General features: G+C 26.2%; 1 protein-coding gene across 1 annotated transcript in view; it reads right to left on the bottom strand.

Moving 5' to 3' along the window:
- Nucleotides 1-12,409: 12,409 nt before the first annotated feature.
- Nucleotides 12,410-19,301, bottom strand: part of LOC100201447 (uncharacterized) — a 44,110-nt gene continuing 37,218 nt past the window's right edge. Inside the window, exons 6-12 of the mRNA XM_065799823.1 lie at nucleotides 18,921-19,028; nucleotides 18,229-18,417; nucleotides 18,021-18,125; nucleotides 14,591-14,795; nucleotides 14,248-14,375; nucleotides 14,112-14,137; nucleotides 12,410-12,616 (exon numbers count right to left, since the gene is read on the bottom strand). Of these exons, the coding sequence (XP_065655895.1) occupies nucleotides 14,126-14,137; nucleotides 14,248-14,375; nucleotides 14,591-14,795; nucleotides 18,021-18,125; nucleotides 18,229-18,417; nucleotides 18,921-19,028 (747 nt within the window). The 3' untranslated portion in view covers nucleotides 12,410-12,616; nucleotides 14,112-14,125. The remainder of the gene's footprint in view (nucleotides 12,617-14,111; nucleotides 14,138-14,247; nucleotides 14,376-14,590; nucleotides 14,796-18,020; nucleotides 18,126-18,228; nucleotides 18,418-18,920; nucleotides 19,029-19,301) is intronic.

The raw sequence follows: 19,301 nt of genomic DNA, 5'->3' as shown, positions 1-19,301 counted from the left end.
TATTAACGTAGGGTTTTGTATTTATAAATTCATTTGTAATAACTTGATCTAAAGAAGTTTCACTTTCCCTAGTTATTCGTGTTGGTTGATTGATTAGTGGAATATAGTTATTTTGAAAAATGATGTTAAAGAAATTTTTAATGTTTTTATTTTTTTTCGTAGTCTAATATATTGAGATTGATATCACCAACAATATAAACCGCTTTATTTATAGATGTTTTGTTTTAATTATATTTTTGATGTGAAATTTCCTGAGGGCGGTCGGTATAAAGCATGGACGACAATGTTTTTTGAGGTTTTATTAATGATGCATAACGATTCGTAATCATTTGTGATTAAACTTGAATCTGTTTTAACTTTGAATAATATTGAATTTTTTATGTATATACACAAACCCCCACCTTCCTTATTCGATGCTCTTATTTGATGAATCACTTTATAATTAGGTAAATGAAAATTAGAATTGTTTTCAGTGTTTTTATCGTGATACCATGTCTCACTTATACAAATTATTTGAAATTTAATATCAATGTTATATAAAAACTGTTTAAACGACTCAAAATATTTTTGAATACTTCTAATATTAATATGAAGTATTGAAAACAAATTTTTCTCCATACCATTATCAATTTTTTTTGAATTTGGGTTATATTATAACGGGTTAATATTTTTAATTATTTCGTTATTGTTATAAAAATTAATATCAGGATCAGAATATTTATTTAAAAGTATTGACTTTTTAGATTCAAATGAATTAAAATTTATGTTTGATAAATCAATTTCATCAGCCATTTTAAAATCGAAAGTAAATCCTTATTAAAATATTAAAATTCAAAAATTAATATATAAAATGTTAGAAAATCATTTAACATGATTTTTTTTTAATAAATTTTCTTACAATTAACTTATCATAGATAACAACAGAATATTTACCGTTTTTCCTATTAGTTCTGCTGTCCTCGAGAAGTTTTTTTCTTATTGAAGACGTTTCCAGCGAAAAATCCTCGTTAATATAAATTTCGGATCCATTTAGTTTATTAGCATTTTTACTTTTTCTTTAAAGTTAAGTAATTTGATTACAATTGTTCTTGGCTTTACATTGCCAATTGAACCAGTCCTGTGAACTCTTTCTATGATAAGGTTTTTTACATTAAGATTGTTTTCAAATAGGTTTACTATTTTTATTTCTGTTTCATCCCAACTTTCATTTTCATTTTCTTTGACTCCTTCAATTCAAAGATTATTTCGCCTTTGGCGATCTTCTAGTTGTCTAATTTTATTTTTTTCGTTCTCTCCCATGTTTGTATTTGATCCTATTTTTGAATTTAGGCTCATTTTTTCTTTTATCTTTTTTTCTAATGCTCTAACTTTTTTGTCGTTGCAATCTTGGTAAAACGTTAGATTTTCCTCGATTTCTTTTTGAGTTTTTTCATATTTTATTAATTGATTGTTAGTTATTTTAAAATCGGTATTTCGGTTTTCGTTTTCTTTTTATAAATCTTCACAAGTTTCTTTTAATTTACTAATTTATTTTAGCAATCCATCGATTCGATTGTTAGATAGTTTTAAATTTGCACTTATTAACGCTAATATATCTTTTTGTTGCTTACAGAACATTTCTTGAAATATTTCTCGAACTAATATAATCGAGATTTCGGTGATTTCTTTTTTGATAGAAGTCATATTTGATAAAAATACAACGTATATATGATATTAAATTATAAATAAACAAGAACTTGCAAATTTATCATTTGTATCTTTTTTGATAATTTAATTATTTTTCAAACAACAACGTCCGTTCACTTCCACGTTTTTGATAAATCATAATGTATATCCTTCAGGGGAAGTATTTGTTTATATTTAGTTTATAATTAATTATAATTTATACCGTTTAAATGGAGCTATTCGATTTAACTAATTTTATAAATGATTATGATCTATGCCGTTTAAGTGGAGTAACGATATATATATACTCCTAGTCGGCGCATACAGGGATATGTTTTTTTTCTTCCCGTTTTTTTTTTTTTTTATACTATTTCTATCATGATTATATATTTTTTTATATTCATTTTATTTCTACTTTTATTTATACATGTTTAAATTTATTATTTTATTATAAAAATATGTTTTTTATATTGATTTTTATTATTTTTATTTATTTACGATATATTATATTTCACTTTTATCTATTTACAAAAACGATTAATTACAGTAATATTACCATATTTAAACCTTGCCGTAACCCAAACCCTAACCCTTAGCCTGACCTTGATGCTGACCAAACCCTCAGTCGATGTAACAGCACTCCCATGCGAGTCAGTACCGCTTATAAGCGGTACGGTTTCGTTACAAACATAGTTTTTGGTGATGTTTCGTTACGGTTTCAGAAAAAAAATTAATAACTTGTTTGTACGGTTTCGGAAAAAAATCGTAATATTAACGTAGGGTCATTTCGGATAAAGCGAGCCATCGGATAAAGCGAGCCGGTCGCCTAAATATTGCAATTTTACAAAATCAAATTATGCTTTCGATTTATAACAATTTATTTAATATTAGTTATTCATTTTAAAGTCTAATAAATATTTTAAAAACAGTTGCTAAGCAATTATTTTCGCGGTGATGTAAATATAATCATTCGAGTAGTAACAAAACGTTTTTTCGCTTTAAGACCTTATATTTTGTTTAGCTTCAATTAAGAAAAGTGAGTATTTCATATTTGACACTATTTATAGTAAATATGATTGTAATATTAGTAATATGAGAAACTATTTCAAAAAATACAGTGTTGATATGTATTTGAGCGATGATAAAGTTTTTTAATCGAATTTTCAACCTGGCTCGGTTTTGCATAACTGTTAGATAAACCGAGCCAAGGGCATTCAGGTAAACCGAGCCATTAGCTCACTTTTCCAAAAATTGCAATAATAAATAAATGTAAAAAATATTATAAATTTTTTTGCTTTTTGACCCACATGAATTGTTAATTTATTGGAATTTTTTATGATATTTTTACAGAATGGTACGTTATCAACCGATCACGGCTTGAAGAAGCCAAAAATCTCAAGGAAAACAAAAATTGTCCGAGCAGCTAATAAAGATAATATTAATGCATCTAATTCTAATACTTGCCTAGATAAGCAGCATGAGCAACATGTCAATACTGATATTGCTGGTAGTACTTGTTTACCTACCACTGATGAAAATGCAATTGTGTCAATTGAACAAGCAGACCTCAATGTGTCTTTCGAAAACTTGATGCCAGTGCCACACAGAGATCGACCACAAAGCAGTCGGCCACGTAAGAAACCACCATCTTATGAATTGACATCAGAAGAAAATGTTGCATTTATTCAAGAAAGAACCAAACCAATAACAAAAAAAGCAGCTAAAGAGAAAGAGACCAGCAAAGAAAAGAAACAGAAGAAAACTGTTAAACAGAAGGTTATAAAGAAAAAGAAAGAATCCAAAAAAGAAAAGAAACAAAAAGAAGAGGACATTTGCAAATATTGTGGGTTTGCATATGGTGAAGCAACTGATCCTCTCATTGATGATAAATGGATTGAGTGTGACGCGTGCCGTGATTGGTTACGTGAGAGCTGTATCGAAATAACCGTGCGTGGACAACTATGTGCTGATTGTGTTCAAACAACAACTAAGTAAATTAACTCTAGTTAAGACTTGATATTTTGCATTTTGTACTGCATCATTTATCTGCAGCTTTAGCAGTATTATTTTTATTAGACTAGTCGCTGACATTTTTATATTGCTTTTGTTCTTTAAAATTTTTGCATTGTATGCATTTAAGGTTAATGTTTGCAAACTTTTAATACCAGTTTACTATATCGTAGGTAATAAAGTTAATATTAATATAGTAAATATTATTTGTAATAATACTTCCAATTTTGTAAATTTTTGTCTGAAATAAAAGCTAAATGGCTCACTTAGAATAATCATATAAGCTATTGGCTCGCTTTACCAATAATGGTGGCTCACTTTATAAATTTGTTAATATAAAGCGAGCCTTTCCTATGTATCATATATAGTTTACTTGGCTCACTTTATATTAGTGTGGCTCACTTTACATTATATCATAGTTTAAGTATCTTTTATAGAGTATTCTAGTACAAGAAGTATTAAGATATCTCACATAGTTATTAATACACACTTATTTTAGTTTTATTGGCTCGCTTTATCCGAAATGACCCTACTATTAAGGTGAAAAAAAATTGTTCAAGGATTCAAAACTGTTTTAAGATAGTCAAAGTAAAAATATTTTGAAAAATGTTAATTAATCTCAACAAATTTTAACTAAAATAATTGAAATTTAATAAAATTAATTTTGACAACAAATTATGCGCAAAGAGTTGTTGATAAAATAATAAAATGAGATGGTGATAAAATATTTAAGGATCAACAATAAAAGAAATTTTTCGTTTGCTCAAATCTTTTTTTTTTTATTTAAATTTTTCTCTAACTAAAACATTAATTTTTTAGTGGTTTTATTTAACATAAAGATAACGCGATTAAGATCTCTCGAACGCGATTAAGATCTCTCGAACGCGATTAAGATCTCTCGAACGCGATTAAGATCTCTCGAACAAGAAGCAGACAAGCTTAAAGTGGAGGTTAAATTACGACATTGGACTCTTTGTAAAATGTAGTATGAAATTTCCTATTGATCTCACATATTGTTTGTTAACTGATCTTTACTAGCCTCATTCGCCCTACAATTTAAAAAGTGACATTTTTAAATACCTACTATACTCAATGGTTATCATATTTACCTAGATAAAAAGGTGTTTTGGATATTTTGTGTCTAATTTCTCCAACCAGTTTAAAGGAATTTAAGGTGCCTTCATAACTTACCTTTTCATAAAGTATAAAATTTTTACTGAATTTGCTAAAAATGATATTAGCTTAGCATGGCATTGTGGGGCTTAGCTAGATGTTGAACACTTTGCATCAACAATAAGAGATAAAAATATTCTTTGTCAGATAGATAGTTCAGTAAAACGAACTATTAAAAACAACTGAAAGAAGCTGTATGCAATTATTTTTACAATTTAGGAATTGTCCTGCAACGTTATGAGTATAAAGTTGAGAGAAGAGACGTATTTAAAAAAAACTTTTGAAATAGCAGCTGAAAATGCCCGTTAATTATCACATTGCAGAATTATTTATTTAACTAGTCTGAACATGCTCTGCAAGAAGATACTGTAAAAGGTGCCAAAAATACTGTTGAATTCTCGATCATAGTCGATGAAACAGCAGATATTTTAGGAACTGAACAATTATTACTGAGTGCGGTTTGTTAAAACGTCTCAAGAAAAGGCTATAATTTGAGAGGAATTTTTTATAGATATTTACCGCTGAATAATATGAACGTTGCTATGATATCTGATTATATCATTCAAAATTGCAAAACATTTGGCTTTCTCCTTAATAATTTTCTCGGTCAAGACTATGATGGGTGCTCCACACTGGCTAGAAAAGAAAATGGTATTCAGGAAAAAATTTGAAGGATTTACCTTAAGGTCGCTTTTGTTTACTACACTTCACCTAAACTTAATCTTGTAGGTATTGTTTTAAAAGATGTTGCGGTGGTACAAAATGCTATTGGTACTGTTGAAGCAATTATAATAATTGATAATATTGTTATTTAGACAAAGGAATTTACATTCCTTTATTCGTTTCTCTTATTGGCTCGTTGGAGAGTCAATTTTGTGAACCCAACAGTGTATAATTTAACTTAGTATTTCTGAATCCGTCTAGAATAATGCAAACTAAATTTAACATTTTTTAAGACGATATTTCTACAACTAATAACCTATACAACATAAATAGTTTTGAAACTGAGGCCCTGAGTTGGTTTGATTTTGGAACGCTCAAGAACATAACAGTAGCCAAGATTTCATCAACTTATTACCTTTTACAAAATTTTATCCAATTATCAGGTATGCCTTACTAGTGTTAACTTTACTAGTAACATACTACTACTCTGTGTACGCCAACATGCACAGTGAAGCGATTGTTTAGAGCATTACTTTGAGTAAAAAAAAAGGTCAACGACGTCAGATGACCGTCTGTCAGGATTGTGCATGCTAGCGTACATAGAGACAAAATAAACTGCAATAAAAAAGACTATATAGATAAAATTGTTGGTACGTTTGGTATTGATACCAGACGACTTCAATTCTTGATAAAAAATGAATTTGATTTTAAATCAAATTAAAAAAAAAGTTTTTTTTATGAGTACTACGTTTACTATAAATATTCATTGTGCCATTAAAAATTGTTGCTGCTATAGTACGTACTATAGAAGCAATTTTTATAATGGCACTATGAATGTATATAGTAAACGCAGTACGCGCAAAAAACATACAGCATATTTAAAATCAAGTTCATTTTTTAAACAAGAATTGGAGCAAAAAAAGACAATATTACATTACTGCGTACTAGTACACCGTTATTTACTACTGCGTCCATTCGTCCGTGACAAATTTATACTGTCTTCTTTGTACTTTAAAAAAACATATATATTTTTATTTATTGTATATATTTCATAAATTTAACATATTAAACCGCAAGTAGAAAATAAGACAAAAAAAATATATATTATTGAAAATATTTTGTCCCCCTTTAGAAAATTTTTTTGCGGGCGCCCATTTCTATATATATATATATATATATATATATATATATATATATATATATATATATATATATATATATATATATATATATATATATATATATATATTCTTTTTTTTTCGCTGTTTATATAAAAATAAAATAATAAAATTACAATGAAACTTTTACGTTACAAAAAGAATATATATAAAACAGACAGGGACTCAAAGAAGATACGGATGACTGGTGTCACCACAATCTCTTCATAGAGCCCCTTTACAATAACGTTTTAAGCCCACATGGCTTTAGTAAATTTACAATAAAATATTTTTTCTGAAAAATACTAGGTGAAGAATAAAAACTCATATATACATCCTCATATGTACACATACACAAACACATATACAAACATACTTGCACACACATATATAAACGTACTTGCATATATATCAGAAGTTTAGGAGATGCAATTTTATTTGTCGTTTAAAAGAGGAAGTGCTTTTCAAATTTTTTATATTGTTATTTTTTAATTAATTCCATAATGACGGACCTTGGTTAAAAATTGAGAATTTTGACACTTGTGATTTTACTCTGCTCAATTGATAGTTATGGTTGCTATTTGACCGAAGATTGTATTTTTGTGAAAACGCCAATGTAAAAATATCAGAAAATACTTTTGGCAGCAAGTTATTCTTATATTTATATATAAATATTATTATTTGAAGCGAATTAAGTTTTGATATATTTAACATATTCATGTATTTCATTACAGGGTAAGGGTTTTCTAATCTTTTTAAATAGTAAACCGCTTTACATGCGGGGTTTTGCAGCCTCTGTAATCTTAATAATTTAGTTTTGTGTGTGTTAGCCCAAACAATATTAGCGTAAGAGAGATGACAGTGAACAAAACTGAAGTAAAGCATTTTGCGTGATTTATAATCAAGAAAGGCCCTAGATTTATATAATACACTTATAGCAGAAGATATTTTTGCTGCAATAAGACTAATATGTTTTTTCCACGATAGGTTCTCTTCAAATATTACTCCCAAAAACCTTGTATAATTTACTCGATTTATTTCATTTTTATTAATTGTCAGTTTTGGTAATTTTAACGGAAGATTAGTTGATTGTCTTATTTTATGGAAGAGAGTAAAACTTGTTTTTTTACATTTTAATGATAACTTATTCGCTATAAATATATTATTACTATATAGCTATATATATAAAAATATATAGCTATATATATAAAAATGATTTTAACAAAAATTTAAAAAATTGTCTTATTTATTAGAATATTTACTCAATTTGTGCTGAAGAGAAACTTTGGATATATATACATATATATAAGTTAGTAAAACATTCTGTGTATTATGCATGAGTAACATAATTTTTAGTATAATATGGTAATACAAGCTTTGTTGTTTTATTTATTTTTAAACGTTTAATTGTTTAAAAATCTGTTAGTTTACTGAAAGATAAAAGCCTTATTTAATTATTTATTTTATACTATTAAAAACATGCATATACAATTAATCCATTTTTTAATAATTTAAACTCATGTTGTTAAACATATAGACCTGATTAGTGCCAGCTCGAGATTATGAGAATCATGGCCTAAAAATTGTTTTAAACAAGAAAAGTTAAAAATATTAATAAAAAATTTAAATTAGTGCTGTGGTTGTAACAGACTCACCAATATTTGAAGAACTTAATTAAAATCATATTATTTATATATGCAATCAAATTACAAAAAAAAAAAGTCAAAAAATTTATTTTCTAGCATCCACCCAACCCACCCTTTTAGGGGTCTAGGTGCATATAAAAAGCAATTTTTCAGACACCCCTTGATAGATGTGAATTTAATTTTTTTTTTTTACAAGTAATTGATAGATATCATAATAGGGAACAAAACAAATTCAGAGTGGGCGGACATAAAACCTGGTGGTCAATTTAGCGCACTGCGAATAGTCATAGCGCCATCACTTATATATACAATGGTGGCCAAAAGTATGGAAACTTTTCAAAAATGCTTTTTATTTATTTATAAAAAATGCAACACTTACTAAATATTATGCATATGTTTATTGAAGTCGTAATACAACTTTTTAATAAAATAAAACATTTTTTTTTATTAACATATACAAAAAAAAATTAAATTTTTAAATTAGGCCTGGTCATAAGTATGGAAACTTATGACCATTTTAAATGTTCCCTTGCAAACAATCTACCCATCTTAATTTTCTTAGAAATTAACGGTTTTTTGACAGCCACTCTTCCAAATAAGCCCGCATCATTTAACCTTCTACGAACTGTCCTGTCAGATAATAAAACTCCATGCTGTTCCAAGATTTCTTCTTTTATATCGTTTGATGACTTTCTAGGATCTTTTGTAGAAGTATTTTTTATAACTTTATCCAATCATTTGGTTGTTTTTCTTGGTCTTTCAGGTTTCATTTTCACTTCCACAGTTCCCCTTTCTTTGAATTTTTTAATAATTTTTGAAACTGTACCTTTTTGGAACTTGATAATTTCGAGAAATATCAATTGGTTTATTACCGTTTTCAAAACACTCAACTATTTTATTTTTAATATTACTAGAATAAGATTTGTTTATGTTTAGTGACAAGTTTGAACAAGTTTCCATACTTTTGTCCAATCGAAATTAAGAAATATTAGTATGTAATAAAATGTCTTAGAAAAGACAAGTTCAAACTTGTAGTTGATATAAAGTAGACTATTGCAAGTACACTCGGGTTGAATAAATTTCGTTCTATTTAATGCAAATAAAAAAAAATGTAATTTTAAAAAAATTTCCATACTTTTGGCCACCACTGTGTGTGTGTATATATATATATATATATATATATATATATATTTATATAAAAAATCAATTACTAATCTACACTACTCGAATGTTTAACGTATCAACGATATTTTAATAAAAATCTAATAAAAATTTCATTTTTTCCTATTTCATTTATTTATTATTTATCATTTATCTATTAGTCATTTTAATAAATCTACCGATCATTTTATTTAATTTACTGATTCTTTTATCTGATTTATTTAAAAAAATAATTAAAGTACTGATTAAAATTTATTCGTTTCTGAATAATAAAATACTGATCATTTTATTAAAAGTACAGATCATTAAATATTGACATAAAAATACTATTTGTTAAAAATGAACACAATTATGCACACATGTGTAGATCATGTAAGTTTATCTTAAGTGATCATCATAGGTCAATATTTAAATCTTGCATCAGATCCAAATTAAACGATTGATAGAGTTGTTATCAATTTTAACCATCGTATATTATTCTTAGAGCCATCCTAATATATACGTATATTTTCACCAATTTTCAACCATTAATATCAAATTTTTCACCAATTTTCAACCATTAATATCAAATTAAACAATTAATAAATGACCATCAATTATTAATTGATGGTCATTTATTAATTAACTTGACCACCAATATTGTAATAATTTTTCTACATAAAAAATGTAAGGATATATTAAATAGGAATACGTTTTTTTTAACTTATAATATTTGTACTTATAAATATCAACTTAAAATTAATATTTAGAAAAAACAAAGCAACCTGTAAACGTTCATTTTGGTCTTGCCCAATAATTATGCACTGGGTACCTCTCATCAAAAAGTTTCACTACGCATTCAAAAACGTTATAAAAAAAATTATTAGTAAATACAAATATACAAAATTTTATTTTTTATAAATATAAAAAGCTAAAAAATAAATCAAATATGAATACACACACATAACTAAAAAAATAATAGTAACTAATTTAAAAAACAATATTTATCTGACAGGAACAACTAGCCCTACTTCTCGAGAAACATATAATAATTTATTTCCATTTATAAAGAAGAAAAACAAATGATTATTCTTTTCTTCAAATTTAAAATAATTTTTAATAAATAGAATGAAGTCGAATTTGTAAGGTGTTTATTAAGTTAAATGCTTATCTAAATCGATGTCCACTGAGTAGAAATGGCGGAACGAAGTGTTTTTAAAATACGTTTTATATTGAATAAAACCGATTTTTTTTTAATGAAAAAAAAATTTAAAAACCGAGCGTTTAAAAAGAAAAAGAAATTGATTAATTAAAATAGTTTTATCTAAGAATGTTTAAAACATAAATAGAAACGCATAGTTCTGCAAAAATAGAAATAATAAAGGTTTACTGCTTTATATTTGTTAACAATAAAATTAGATTCTCCATAAAAGTAACAAAATTGAATTATAAATAATTACAAATAATTGCATAAGAATGCAAGATAATTGCAGCATAAAATATGCCATATCCAAGGGGTCATAACCATTACTGGGTTGATTAAAATGGAAAAAATCAGCATGGAACTAGTAGTCATTTCTTCAAATAACTATTTCAGCAATCATAGCCTAGTAGTAAAATATTGGCAACTTTTCAAACAACGATTCCAACGATTTGAAATCAATAATAAAAAAAAAGCAGTTTCTTTTAACAAAAATCCAAAAAAAATATATAATACTGTTAATTGATTATTAATATACAGTAAGGACGGAAAGAAGTTTTATTATTGAGATTTATTATTATCTGTTAATTTAATATAAATTAATTTAAAAGGGACTTGCTAGACAAGAAAAAATGAGTAAAAGAAAATTCAAAATTTATTAACTACTTTACTTACTATGTAACTACTTAAAATAGGTACTTTACTTACTATGTAACTACTTAAAATATCTAACAAGAAGGTATAGATTAAATATTACAAAAACAACAGGTTAATAAAAACTTTAAAAACAAGCATAATTTTATACAGGATTAAAGCGAGTTCTTTGAGTTAATACATTTAATGTTATAAAATAATTAAAGAAAACATGATACATTCTTCTTATATATATATATATACATACCTCTTTAAAGTCTTCATAAAATTGATATAAGATCGATTTACTACTTCATAAAATGCATCACTTGAAATCTTAATGGTTGATCAATAACTTCATGCTAAATACGTCTTTACCAATAACAGACTTCGTTAATTATTTCATAGCTATGGTCACATAAAAGATGGCTACCGTAGTGCATTAAACGTAAATGCAGTACTCTACCATCAAATTTAAATTTGATGGTGTTCTACTATTTGATGGTATTCTACTGTTAAACATTTTGTTTACTAATAAACATGTTAAAAATTTTTTTTAAAAGAGAATGTGTTGTAGTGTTCAAGAGTAAATGTTAGTAATTTAAATAGAATTTAAACATTTAAACAGTAATTTAAATAGAATTTAAACATTTAAACATAATAAACATTTAAATAGTATCCAAATTTTTTTATTAAAAAAAAAGGTTTACTTTAAAAATGTGGACTTGAAAGTGGCACGTTGAAACATGTTTTTTAGTAGGTACTAGTTTAGATGACTAAGTTTTCAAGAAAAAAAAAATCAATAAAAAGCAGAACAAAAAAGTTTAAATATTGCTATCATAATCTGTGTTTGATTTATTACCACAAAGGAATGAAAACAATTTAAAACCAATACGTTAATACGTTTTGAAAGTTGAAAAGTTATGTTTATTTTAGTTAAAGACAACAAAATTACACATTCATTAGAAGTAGAAGATTTTATATTATTAATATCATTAAAATATTTATAGCTCAAGCGTAATTGAAAAGAAGCTTCTTGAACATCATATGTAATAATTGAAGATAATAAGTTGAAAATGAAATTTTATACACCTTTGTTATTAATAAAAGAAAAATTTAAATTAAAAAGTTGCAATAAAAATGTAAAAATAAAGGAACATAACACAAAATACATGAATGACCATACGATAGGTCAGTATTAAAATTTCTGAAAATAAACAACATAACAATTTTCCAAATGTTTTAGCTTGGTCTTTATTATATCCATAAGTATTAAAAAACAAGTTGTGTTCAAACAGCAATTCGTTTCCAGGATTCGCTGGCGCAACCTAGAAAGGACATTTATGGTAACATCTAAATTCGAAAACCTACATATATTCAAAAGGTTTGTGCGAAACAAGCAATAAATTAAATCTTACAAATAACTTTTCACAAAATATTAAAAAATTATTTATTATTCTTTTACATTTAAAAACTTGGTATTGAATGGTTGCTGTTGGAAACTTTAATGGTAGGTATTGACAGGTTGGTAGTGGAAACTTTAAGTTGGAACTAAGCAGTTGGTAGTGGGTAATTTTAATGGTTGGAACTAAGCAGTTGGTACTGGATCATTTTAATGGTTGAAACTAAGCAGTTGGTACTCGGTCATTTTAATGGTTGGAACTAAACTGTTGGAAGTTGGTAATTTTAATGGTTAAAACTAAGCAGTTGGTGGGTGGTGGATAATTTTAATGGTTGGTACTAAGCAGCTGGTAGTGGGTAATTTTTATAGTTAATATTAAAAGGCTGGTAGTGGTAAATAGAAACTTAATGGCATAATCAATGATCGCAATAAAAACTTTTCATATAACTGAGACAAAGATAAGGATAGTAAACCAAAAATTAGGGCTACGTAAGAAAAGAAAACGATAAAAAAATCAAACATTTGTGACCTTAAAAACTAGAGTGCTATGTGATAAAATAATTAAGCACACAATAATACTAAATTTTAACAGTTATAAAACCCAATAAGAAAGATAGTTTTATAATAAAAAGGTGTAAATAATATAATAGGTGTAATAATATTGTTTTTTTTTTTTGCTATCAACATAATAATATTGTTATTTTTATCAAAATAATCAGAACTAAAGTGTATTAGATTAATACATTATTTTTAGTATAGGTAGGCGGTAGGTGGGTAGGTGGTAGGTTATCAGTTGTCACCAAGACACAGGTTTAATGCAGATAGATTATCATTAACTGAAAACAATTTTTTAATTAGGTCAACTAAGCCAGTGCTTGTAAAGATTATAAGTAAAATTTTTGTTTTTTTATTTACAACACACACAAAACATTGTGAAATATTGTTTTCTGTTAAGTAAATAGGCACATCAGCTATACAATGGGTAAAAAATTAATATTTTTACTCCATGAGTTAAAACATTATAAGCAACTAATAACATTTAAACAACCATAGCTAACTGCTAACACAAGTTTCAAAACTGTTTCAACCTATAAATCCTTAGTTCTTTAAAATTGGTTGTTATTAATTTAAAGATGAAATGTGTTTTTAAAAGTATTTAATTGCATCAACTTTAAAGTAAATTTTTATATACTATTTAAAAGTATTTGTCAAGTTTATAAAACTAATTATGCAGTGTTACATATTATGATACTCTTGAGAAAATGAGCTGCAAATGAAATTGATGTAGCTTTTTTTTTACGTATTGTCAGTATAAGTTTATACAAATCTGATTTAATTGACCATGAGCTTAACCTGTTATCATATGTACACATAAAATGACAAAAACAAAAACAACAACAACAAAAGTTAGTGAATCTTACTTAATTCATTGACATCATGAAAGTAACTAAAAAAAAAAACCCACAAAACTTTTATGCAAAAAGTGTTATACAAAAAAAAGATTAAGTTTTAAAGTAACTATACTAATGATATCAAAGTAAAAAATAAAGTAGTTACCAGTTTCTTCATTTTATTAACATTTGAAATATGAGCAGTTTGTTTTGAGTGAAATTCTTTATCTGTGGAGTCTGGAAGAAATGTCTGACAAGCAGTACAAACAAAACCAGTCAAAGGAACAAACCACTCTGAAAAATAATATGAAACTTTCATATTATTATAAATATTATTTATTGAATTAATATTCAAACTCTAAAACTAAAATTCAATATAGAGAAAAGCTTATATTTTTTATTTTTTATTATAACTAATAATGAAATTAAATGTATTAACTATTCTTTTCCTACAAAATCAAAATAGATTATTTTTTCAGTTTATCATTTAATTGAAGTCTTATATTTACTTTGATCTTTTTCATCAAGAAAGTCATCTTTTGTTAGGCTTTTCTTTGAAGAGCTTGCCGAAAAATCCTGTGGAGCTTGTCTTTTGCTTCCAACAAGAGGAGTAGCTTGATCTGTTAGCTTGTAACTAGCTGGAAAATCTTTGTTATTCTCTTTGTGCCAATGTTCAATTGCACACTGCTTGGTTCTTTCCATAAGGTCTAAAATCTTTTGAAATTAACAAAAATTAAAATCAGTTAAAAATAACCAAAAATTGTTAATAATAATAACTTTCAAAATAATAAGCTATTAAAAAAATAATAAATAAAATTAGTTATTATTATATTCAAGTCGTATTTTAATAAAAACTTTAATCTAACATATAAATACAATGACTAAACAAGAGAATTTTCAGCGATGCCTATTTTTAATTGCTGTTTACAAATAAAACTATTTTTATTTGCTGTTTAGTAATATATAAAAAAAAAAAAAAAAGTTAAAAAGAAAAAACTTATTATGTATTATGTAATACTTAAAATCTATTTTTAATTAAAAGGTTGATTTGTGTGCGTGTCAGTGTAAATATATGTATATGGATATATCCTAATTTCTTCAAATTTTACTTTAAGTTCATAATTATTATAAACCATATAACTGCTAAAAAATCTATGGTAATATGGTAAAACCTTACTTTGCTTAGAAAATTCACTGATTGCTAATTTTTGGTGCTAACTGTGTTGGTTGCCAGTATTAATTTGAAGGCAGAAACTCTATGTTTATGATAGTTTGAAATATATTTAAGAAAGTGTTTATCAATAAGTTTTGATTTCATTAAAATTTCTACTTATCACTAATGGCTGAAAGACTACAGAAACATCTTTAATGAATACAAGATATTTTTAAAGATGCAAACCTACATTCATGCATATAAATGCATAAACATATATATATATATATATATATATATATATATATATATATATATATATATATATATATACATATATATATATATATATATATATATAAAGCAACACCAAAATTGGAAAACGTGATAAGAGTCAAATAACTAAAAAAGAACAATTAAAAAAAAAGAAGAACAAAAGCAACAACAAAAAGATGAACAATCGGAAATATATACCTTATAATAATTATTATCTTGACACATAAATATTACATTTCGACCAAAATCTTATAAAATTTATCACCAATGAAAATTTTGTTAGACCTCATGTTGGTAAACTTCAACTAACCAACATCAGGTCTAACAAAAATCTTTTCTTTTAGTTCAACTTTATTTAGATAAATGAGAAAACTTTAGGCAAAGGTTTTATAAATTGTTTCATTAAACTTTAGGTGTAGTGGAAATGATATCTTTTTGGATCCATTAAAGTATTATGCAAAATGTTCTTCTTGCCAAAATTTTTCTTACAAGCCTTTGTTTTTTAGACCAATAATAATCCCTTGCTCACATATAAAACAAGGGACGCTGAGAGTGTCCTTAAGTTATTCAATCATATGGATGACATGATCAATTTGTGGATTAAGTTAACAAATATTTTTTAAGTTATTAACAAACTTGAAATTATGTGTAAAGTCTCTTCCAGACTTGTGCATTTTTATAGATAAAAGCTTTCTTTAGCTGACCAAGGACAGAATTAGCTTTTGATGATATTATTTCAACATGCATGTCCCATTTAAAGTTCTGTGAAATGCAAATGATAAGATCTCTTTTGTTGTAAGAGGAATTGAGAAACTGCATCCATTGTGGAGTCAAGATATAGTATTGGTGGTTAGGATTTTTGCTTTTGTTGAAGTGTTGTTGAAGACAAGGCAATTTTTGTAGTTAAGACGTAAGCGCAAGGTTGTAGTCCAAGATGTGATTTGATTTATATCATTCTGGAGTATAACTGGGCTGTCAGGGGTCGAATTGTTGGAAATAACTTTGCTATCATAAGCATATAATTTCATTGGATTACTAACTAGGTCTGTAATGTCATTGATGTATAAGACAAATAGAAGAGGTCCTAGAAGAGATCCTTATGGAACACCACTAGTGACTGGTAACCAATCTGAAGTAGCAGAACCCATAACAACTGGTTGTGTTCTGATAGAAAGAAAAGACTTTATCCAATTAAGTAGCATATGAGACATCATAACCAGAAAGTTTGTGGAGCATAAGATTATGAAGTGTGTTAAATGCTTTTTCATAATCTAGATATAAAGCATCTACACTCTAGCCCTTTGCCATTGAATATGAGATCTGATCTACAGTTTCCAATAAATTGGTAATGCATGATTTATTTGGAACAAACCCGTGCTGATTTTGAGAAAAAAATTAAGATTTAAATCCCTTTTATATCCATAAAGACATTTAAATCTCTGCATAGCATCAAATTATATGTTAAATGCTATCATATTGACTGAATGAGCAACAAGTAATGTACCATAAGGACTTCTATTGTGTAACAGAAAATATTTTAGACTAGGTTATAATGAGTATATAGTTAAGAATATAAGTCTGTATTATTTTTTCTTGTATTCAATATGGAGTTTATTCATTACGCTGCTAATTGCTGCATTATGATACTAAAAGGTAATATTATGACAGTATACCATACCATGTTCTTGTTTAAAAAATTGAGCAAACTATTGATTTCTTGTTTTATAATGGCAAATAGGTGTTCCAAATACAATGCTTTTCTTTCAGTTTACAACCATTTAATTCTACTTTTTTCTTAGTCAAACACAAATCTCCCACTAAATCATTCAAATTAGTTTTAGTAAAAAAATGTGGCTTTAGATTTTCTGTAGACAAAAGAATCATCACTTTTTTTAATGTTATACATTTCTCCAATGCCAAAAGGGCCCCTACAGTAGAGGAGGCTGCATTTTTTTGGGTGTGGTTACAAGCCTCTCTCAACTTTAAAGTCTGAAACATAAACATTGACAAACAAGAGGTTTAACTACCAGAGGTGTGGTAGGGGATTTTGGGTGGGTACTGTAAATTAAAAAGAAAATTCTTACTCCTATACAAATCATTTTTTATCAAATAATCACATTACCAATTTTTACACCTAGATATGCAAAATATACTTTTTCACAAAGTCAGTAGTATTCCATTGGTATATTTTAAGTAATAACCAAATAATTAACAAATAGTGAAAAATACTTGTTGGTTATTAGTGGTTAGAATTTCTTTATTATTTCATTAACTAAAAAATTTAATCCTGCCCTACTGAAAATTTTCTGACCAATTGTAAACTTTACTAATTCTAAAAATTTTATATAATTCTCTATTATAAAATATAAAATTTTATTAAATATATTTGAGTTTAAGAAACAGTTTTAATCTCTAGTTTTTAGCTATTTAAATTTAAGTTTTTTTTGTATGTAAAAAATTTAAAGAAATTAGAGTTTAAAAAGCTAAAAACTCATTTTATTAGAAATAACCTTAATGTGATCAATACTCTGTTTATGTTCACTCATCTTTTTAGCATCAATCAAATGAATTTGGCAATAAAGGCAGAAGGCTTCTTTATATGTACTCTCTCTGTCCTAAAGTAAAAAAAACAACTTTGTGAATATAACTAATGCAACATACAACAAATTAAAAGTAAAAAATAATTATATTTAAATTCTAATAGAAATAAAAAGCTACTTTGTGCTCTCTTGTCTTTTGATGCGCTTCATGATCTTGAGAAGTGCGAAACTCTTTATAATTACATATACGACAATAAAATTTACTCTTGGGAACTGGCCAATATGCTCGCATAACACTTTCATATATGCCCAAAATATATGAATCAAGATCTACAGATGTTGCTTTTAACTTCATCTCTTCTTCAGCCTACAAAAAAGAAACAGTATCTTAAAACTTAAAACTTGTAACATCTTTAAACTGCTACCCACCCAATCCATTGAACCATGTTCCATATATCCATTGAACCATGTTTCTTTCTTTTTGTTTCTGTTGTAAAACTTAATCCATATATGAAAAAAATTGGTGCAAAATTTTTGCCTAAAATGTTGAACAATTTCAAAATACTATTTTTATACAGACCTGTTTTCTACTATATACCTGTTTTCTCAAATTTTTTACTTGTTGTTTTTTGAAACGTATTAACTTTTCAAATTAATTTAAAAATCAACCTTTCATACTATCATTCTACTATAATATCTAAAACTATTTAAGTAGTAATTTTAAACAGTTGTAGATTTTTATCTAATAATATTTATACATTAACTCTTTTATTTGAGAGAGCTTAAAGTAAGTTTTAAGGTAATAAATATTATCTAATTAATGACTTCAAAAATAAATAATTGCATATACAGTAGTACATAAATTTATACTTCTACTATTGGTATCATATATAATGGAGCAGATGCGTTTGGACCAGATATTCTGTTTTCTAGAATCAATTGTGCTTGCTCTTTTTTTAAACAATATAACTCATCCAGCTAAATTAAAAATAAACAAATTAACTAAAGCAAACAAATAAATATCAAATTACATTTAACTAAACAAACATAAAACTTCTATAAGCCAAATATATAAAACCCTATTTTGATTATTATTATTTTTATTACTATTATTAAATATTATGAATCTTATTCAACTAAAAATAAAATATAACAGTCAATTAAATGCTTGTAATTTTCTAGTGCAGATATGTACATAAAATTTAAGATGGTAAAAATATAAAAATCGATTTATACAACTTATAATTATAA

This window comes from Hydra vulgaris, chromosome 06, assembly GCF_038396675.1.
Source record: "Hydra vulgaris chromosome 06, alternate assembly HydraT2T_AEP".
NCBI classification, from domain to species: Eukaryota; Metazoa; Cnidaria; class Hydrozoa; order Anthoathecata; family Hydridae; genus Hydra; species Hydra vulgaris.
Note: the sequence above shows the minus strand (reverse complement) of the source record. Positions and strands in the feature narration are given on the sequence as shown.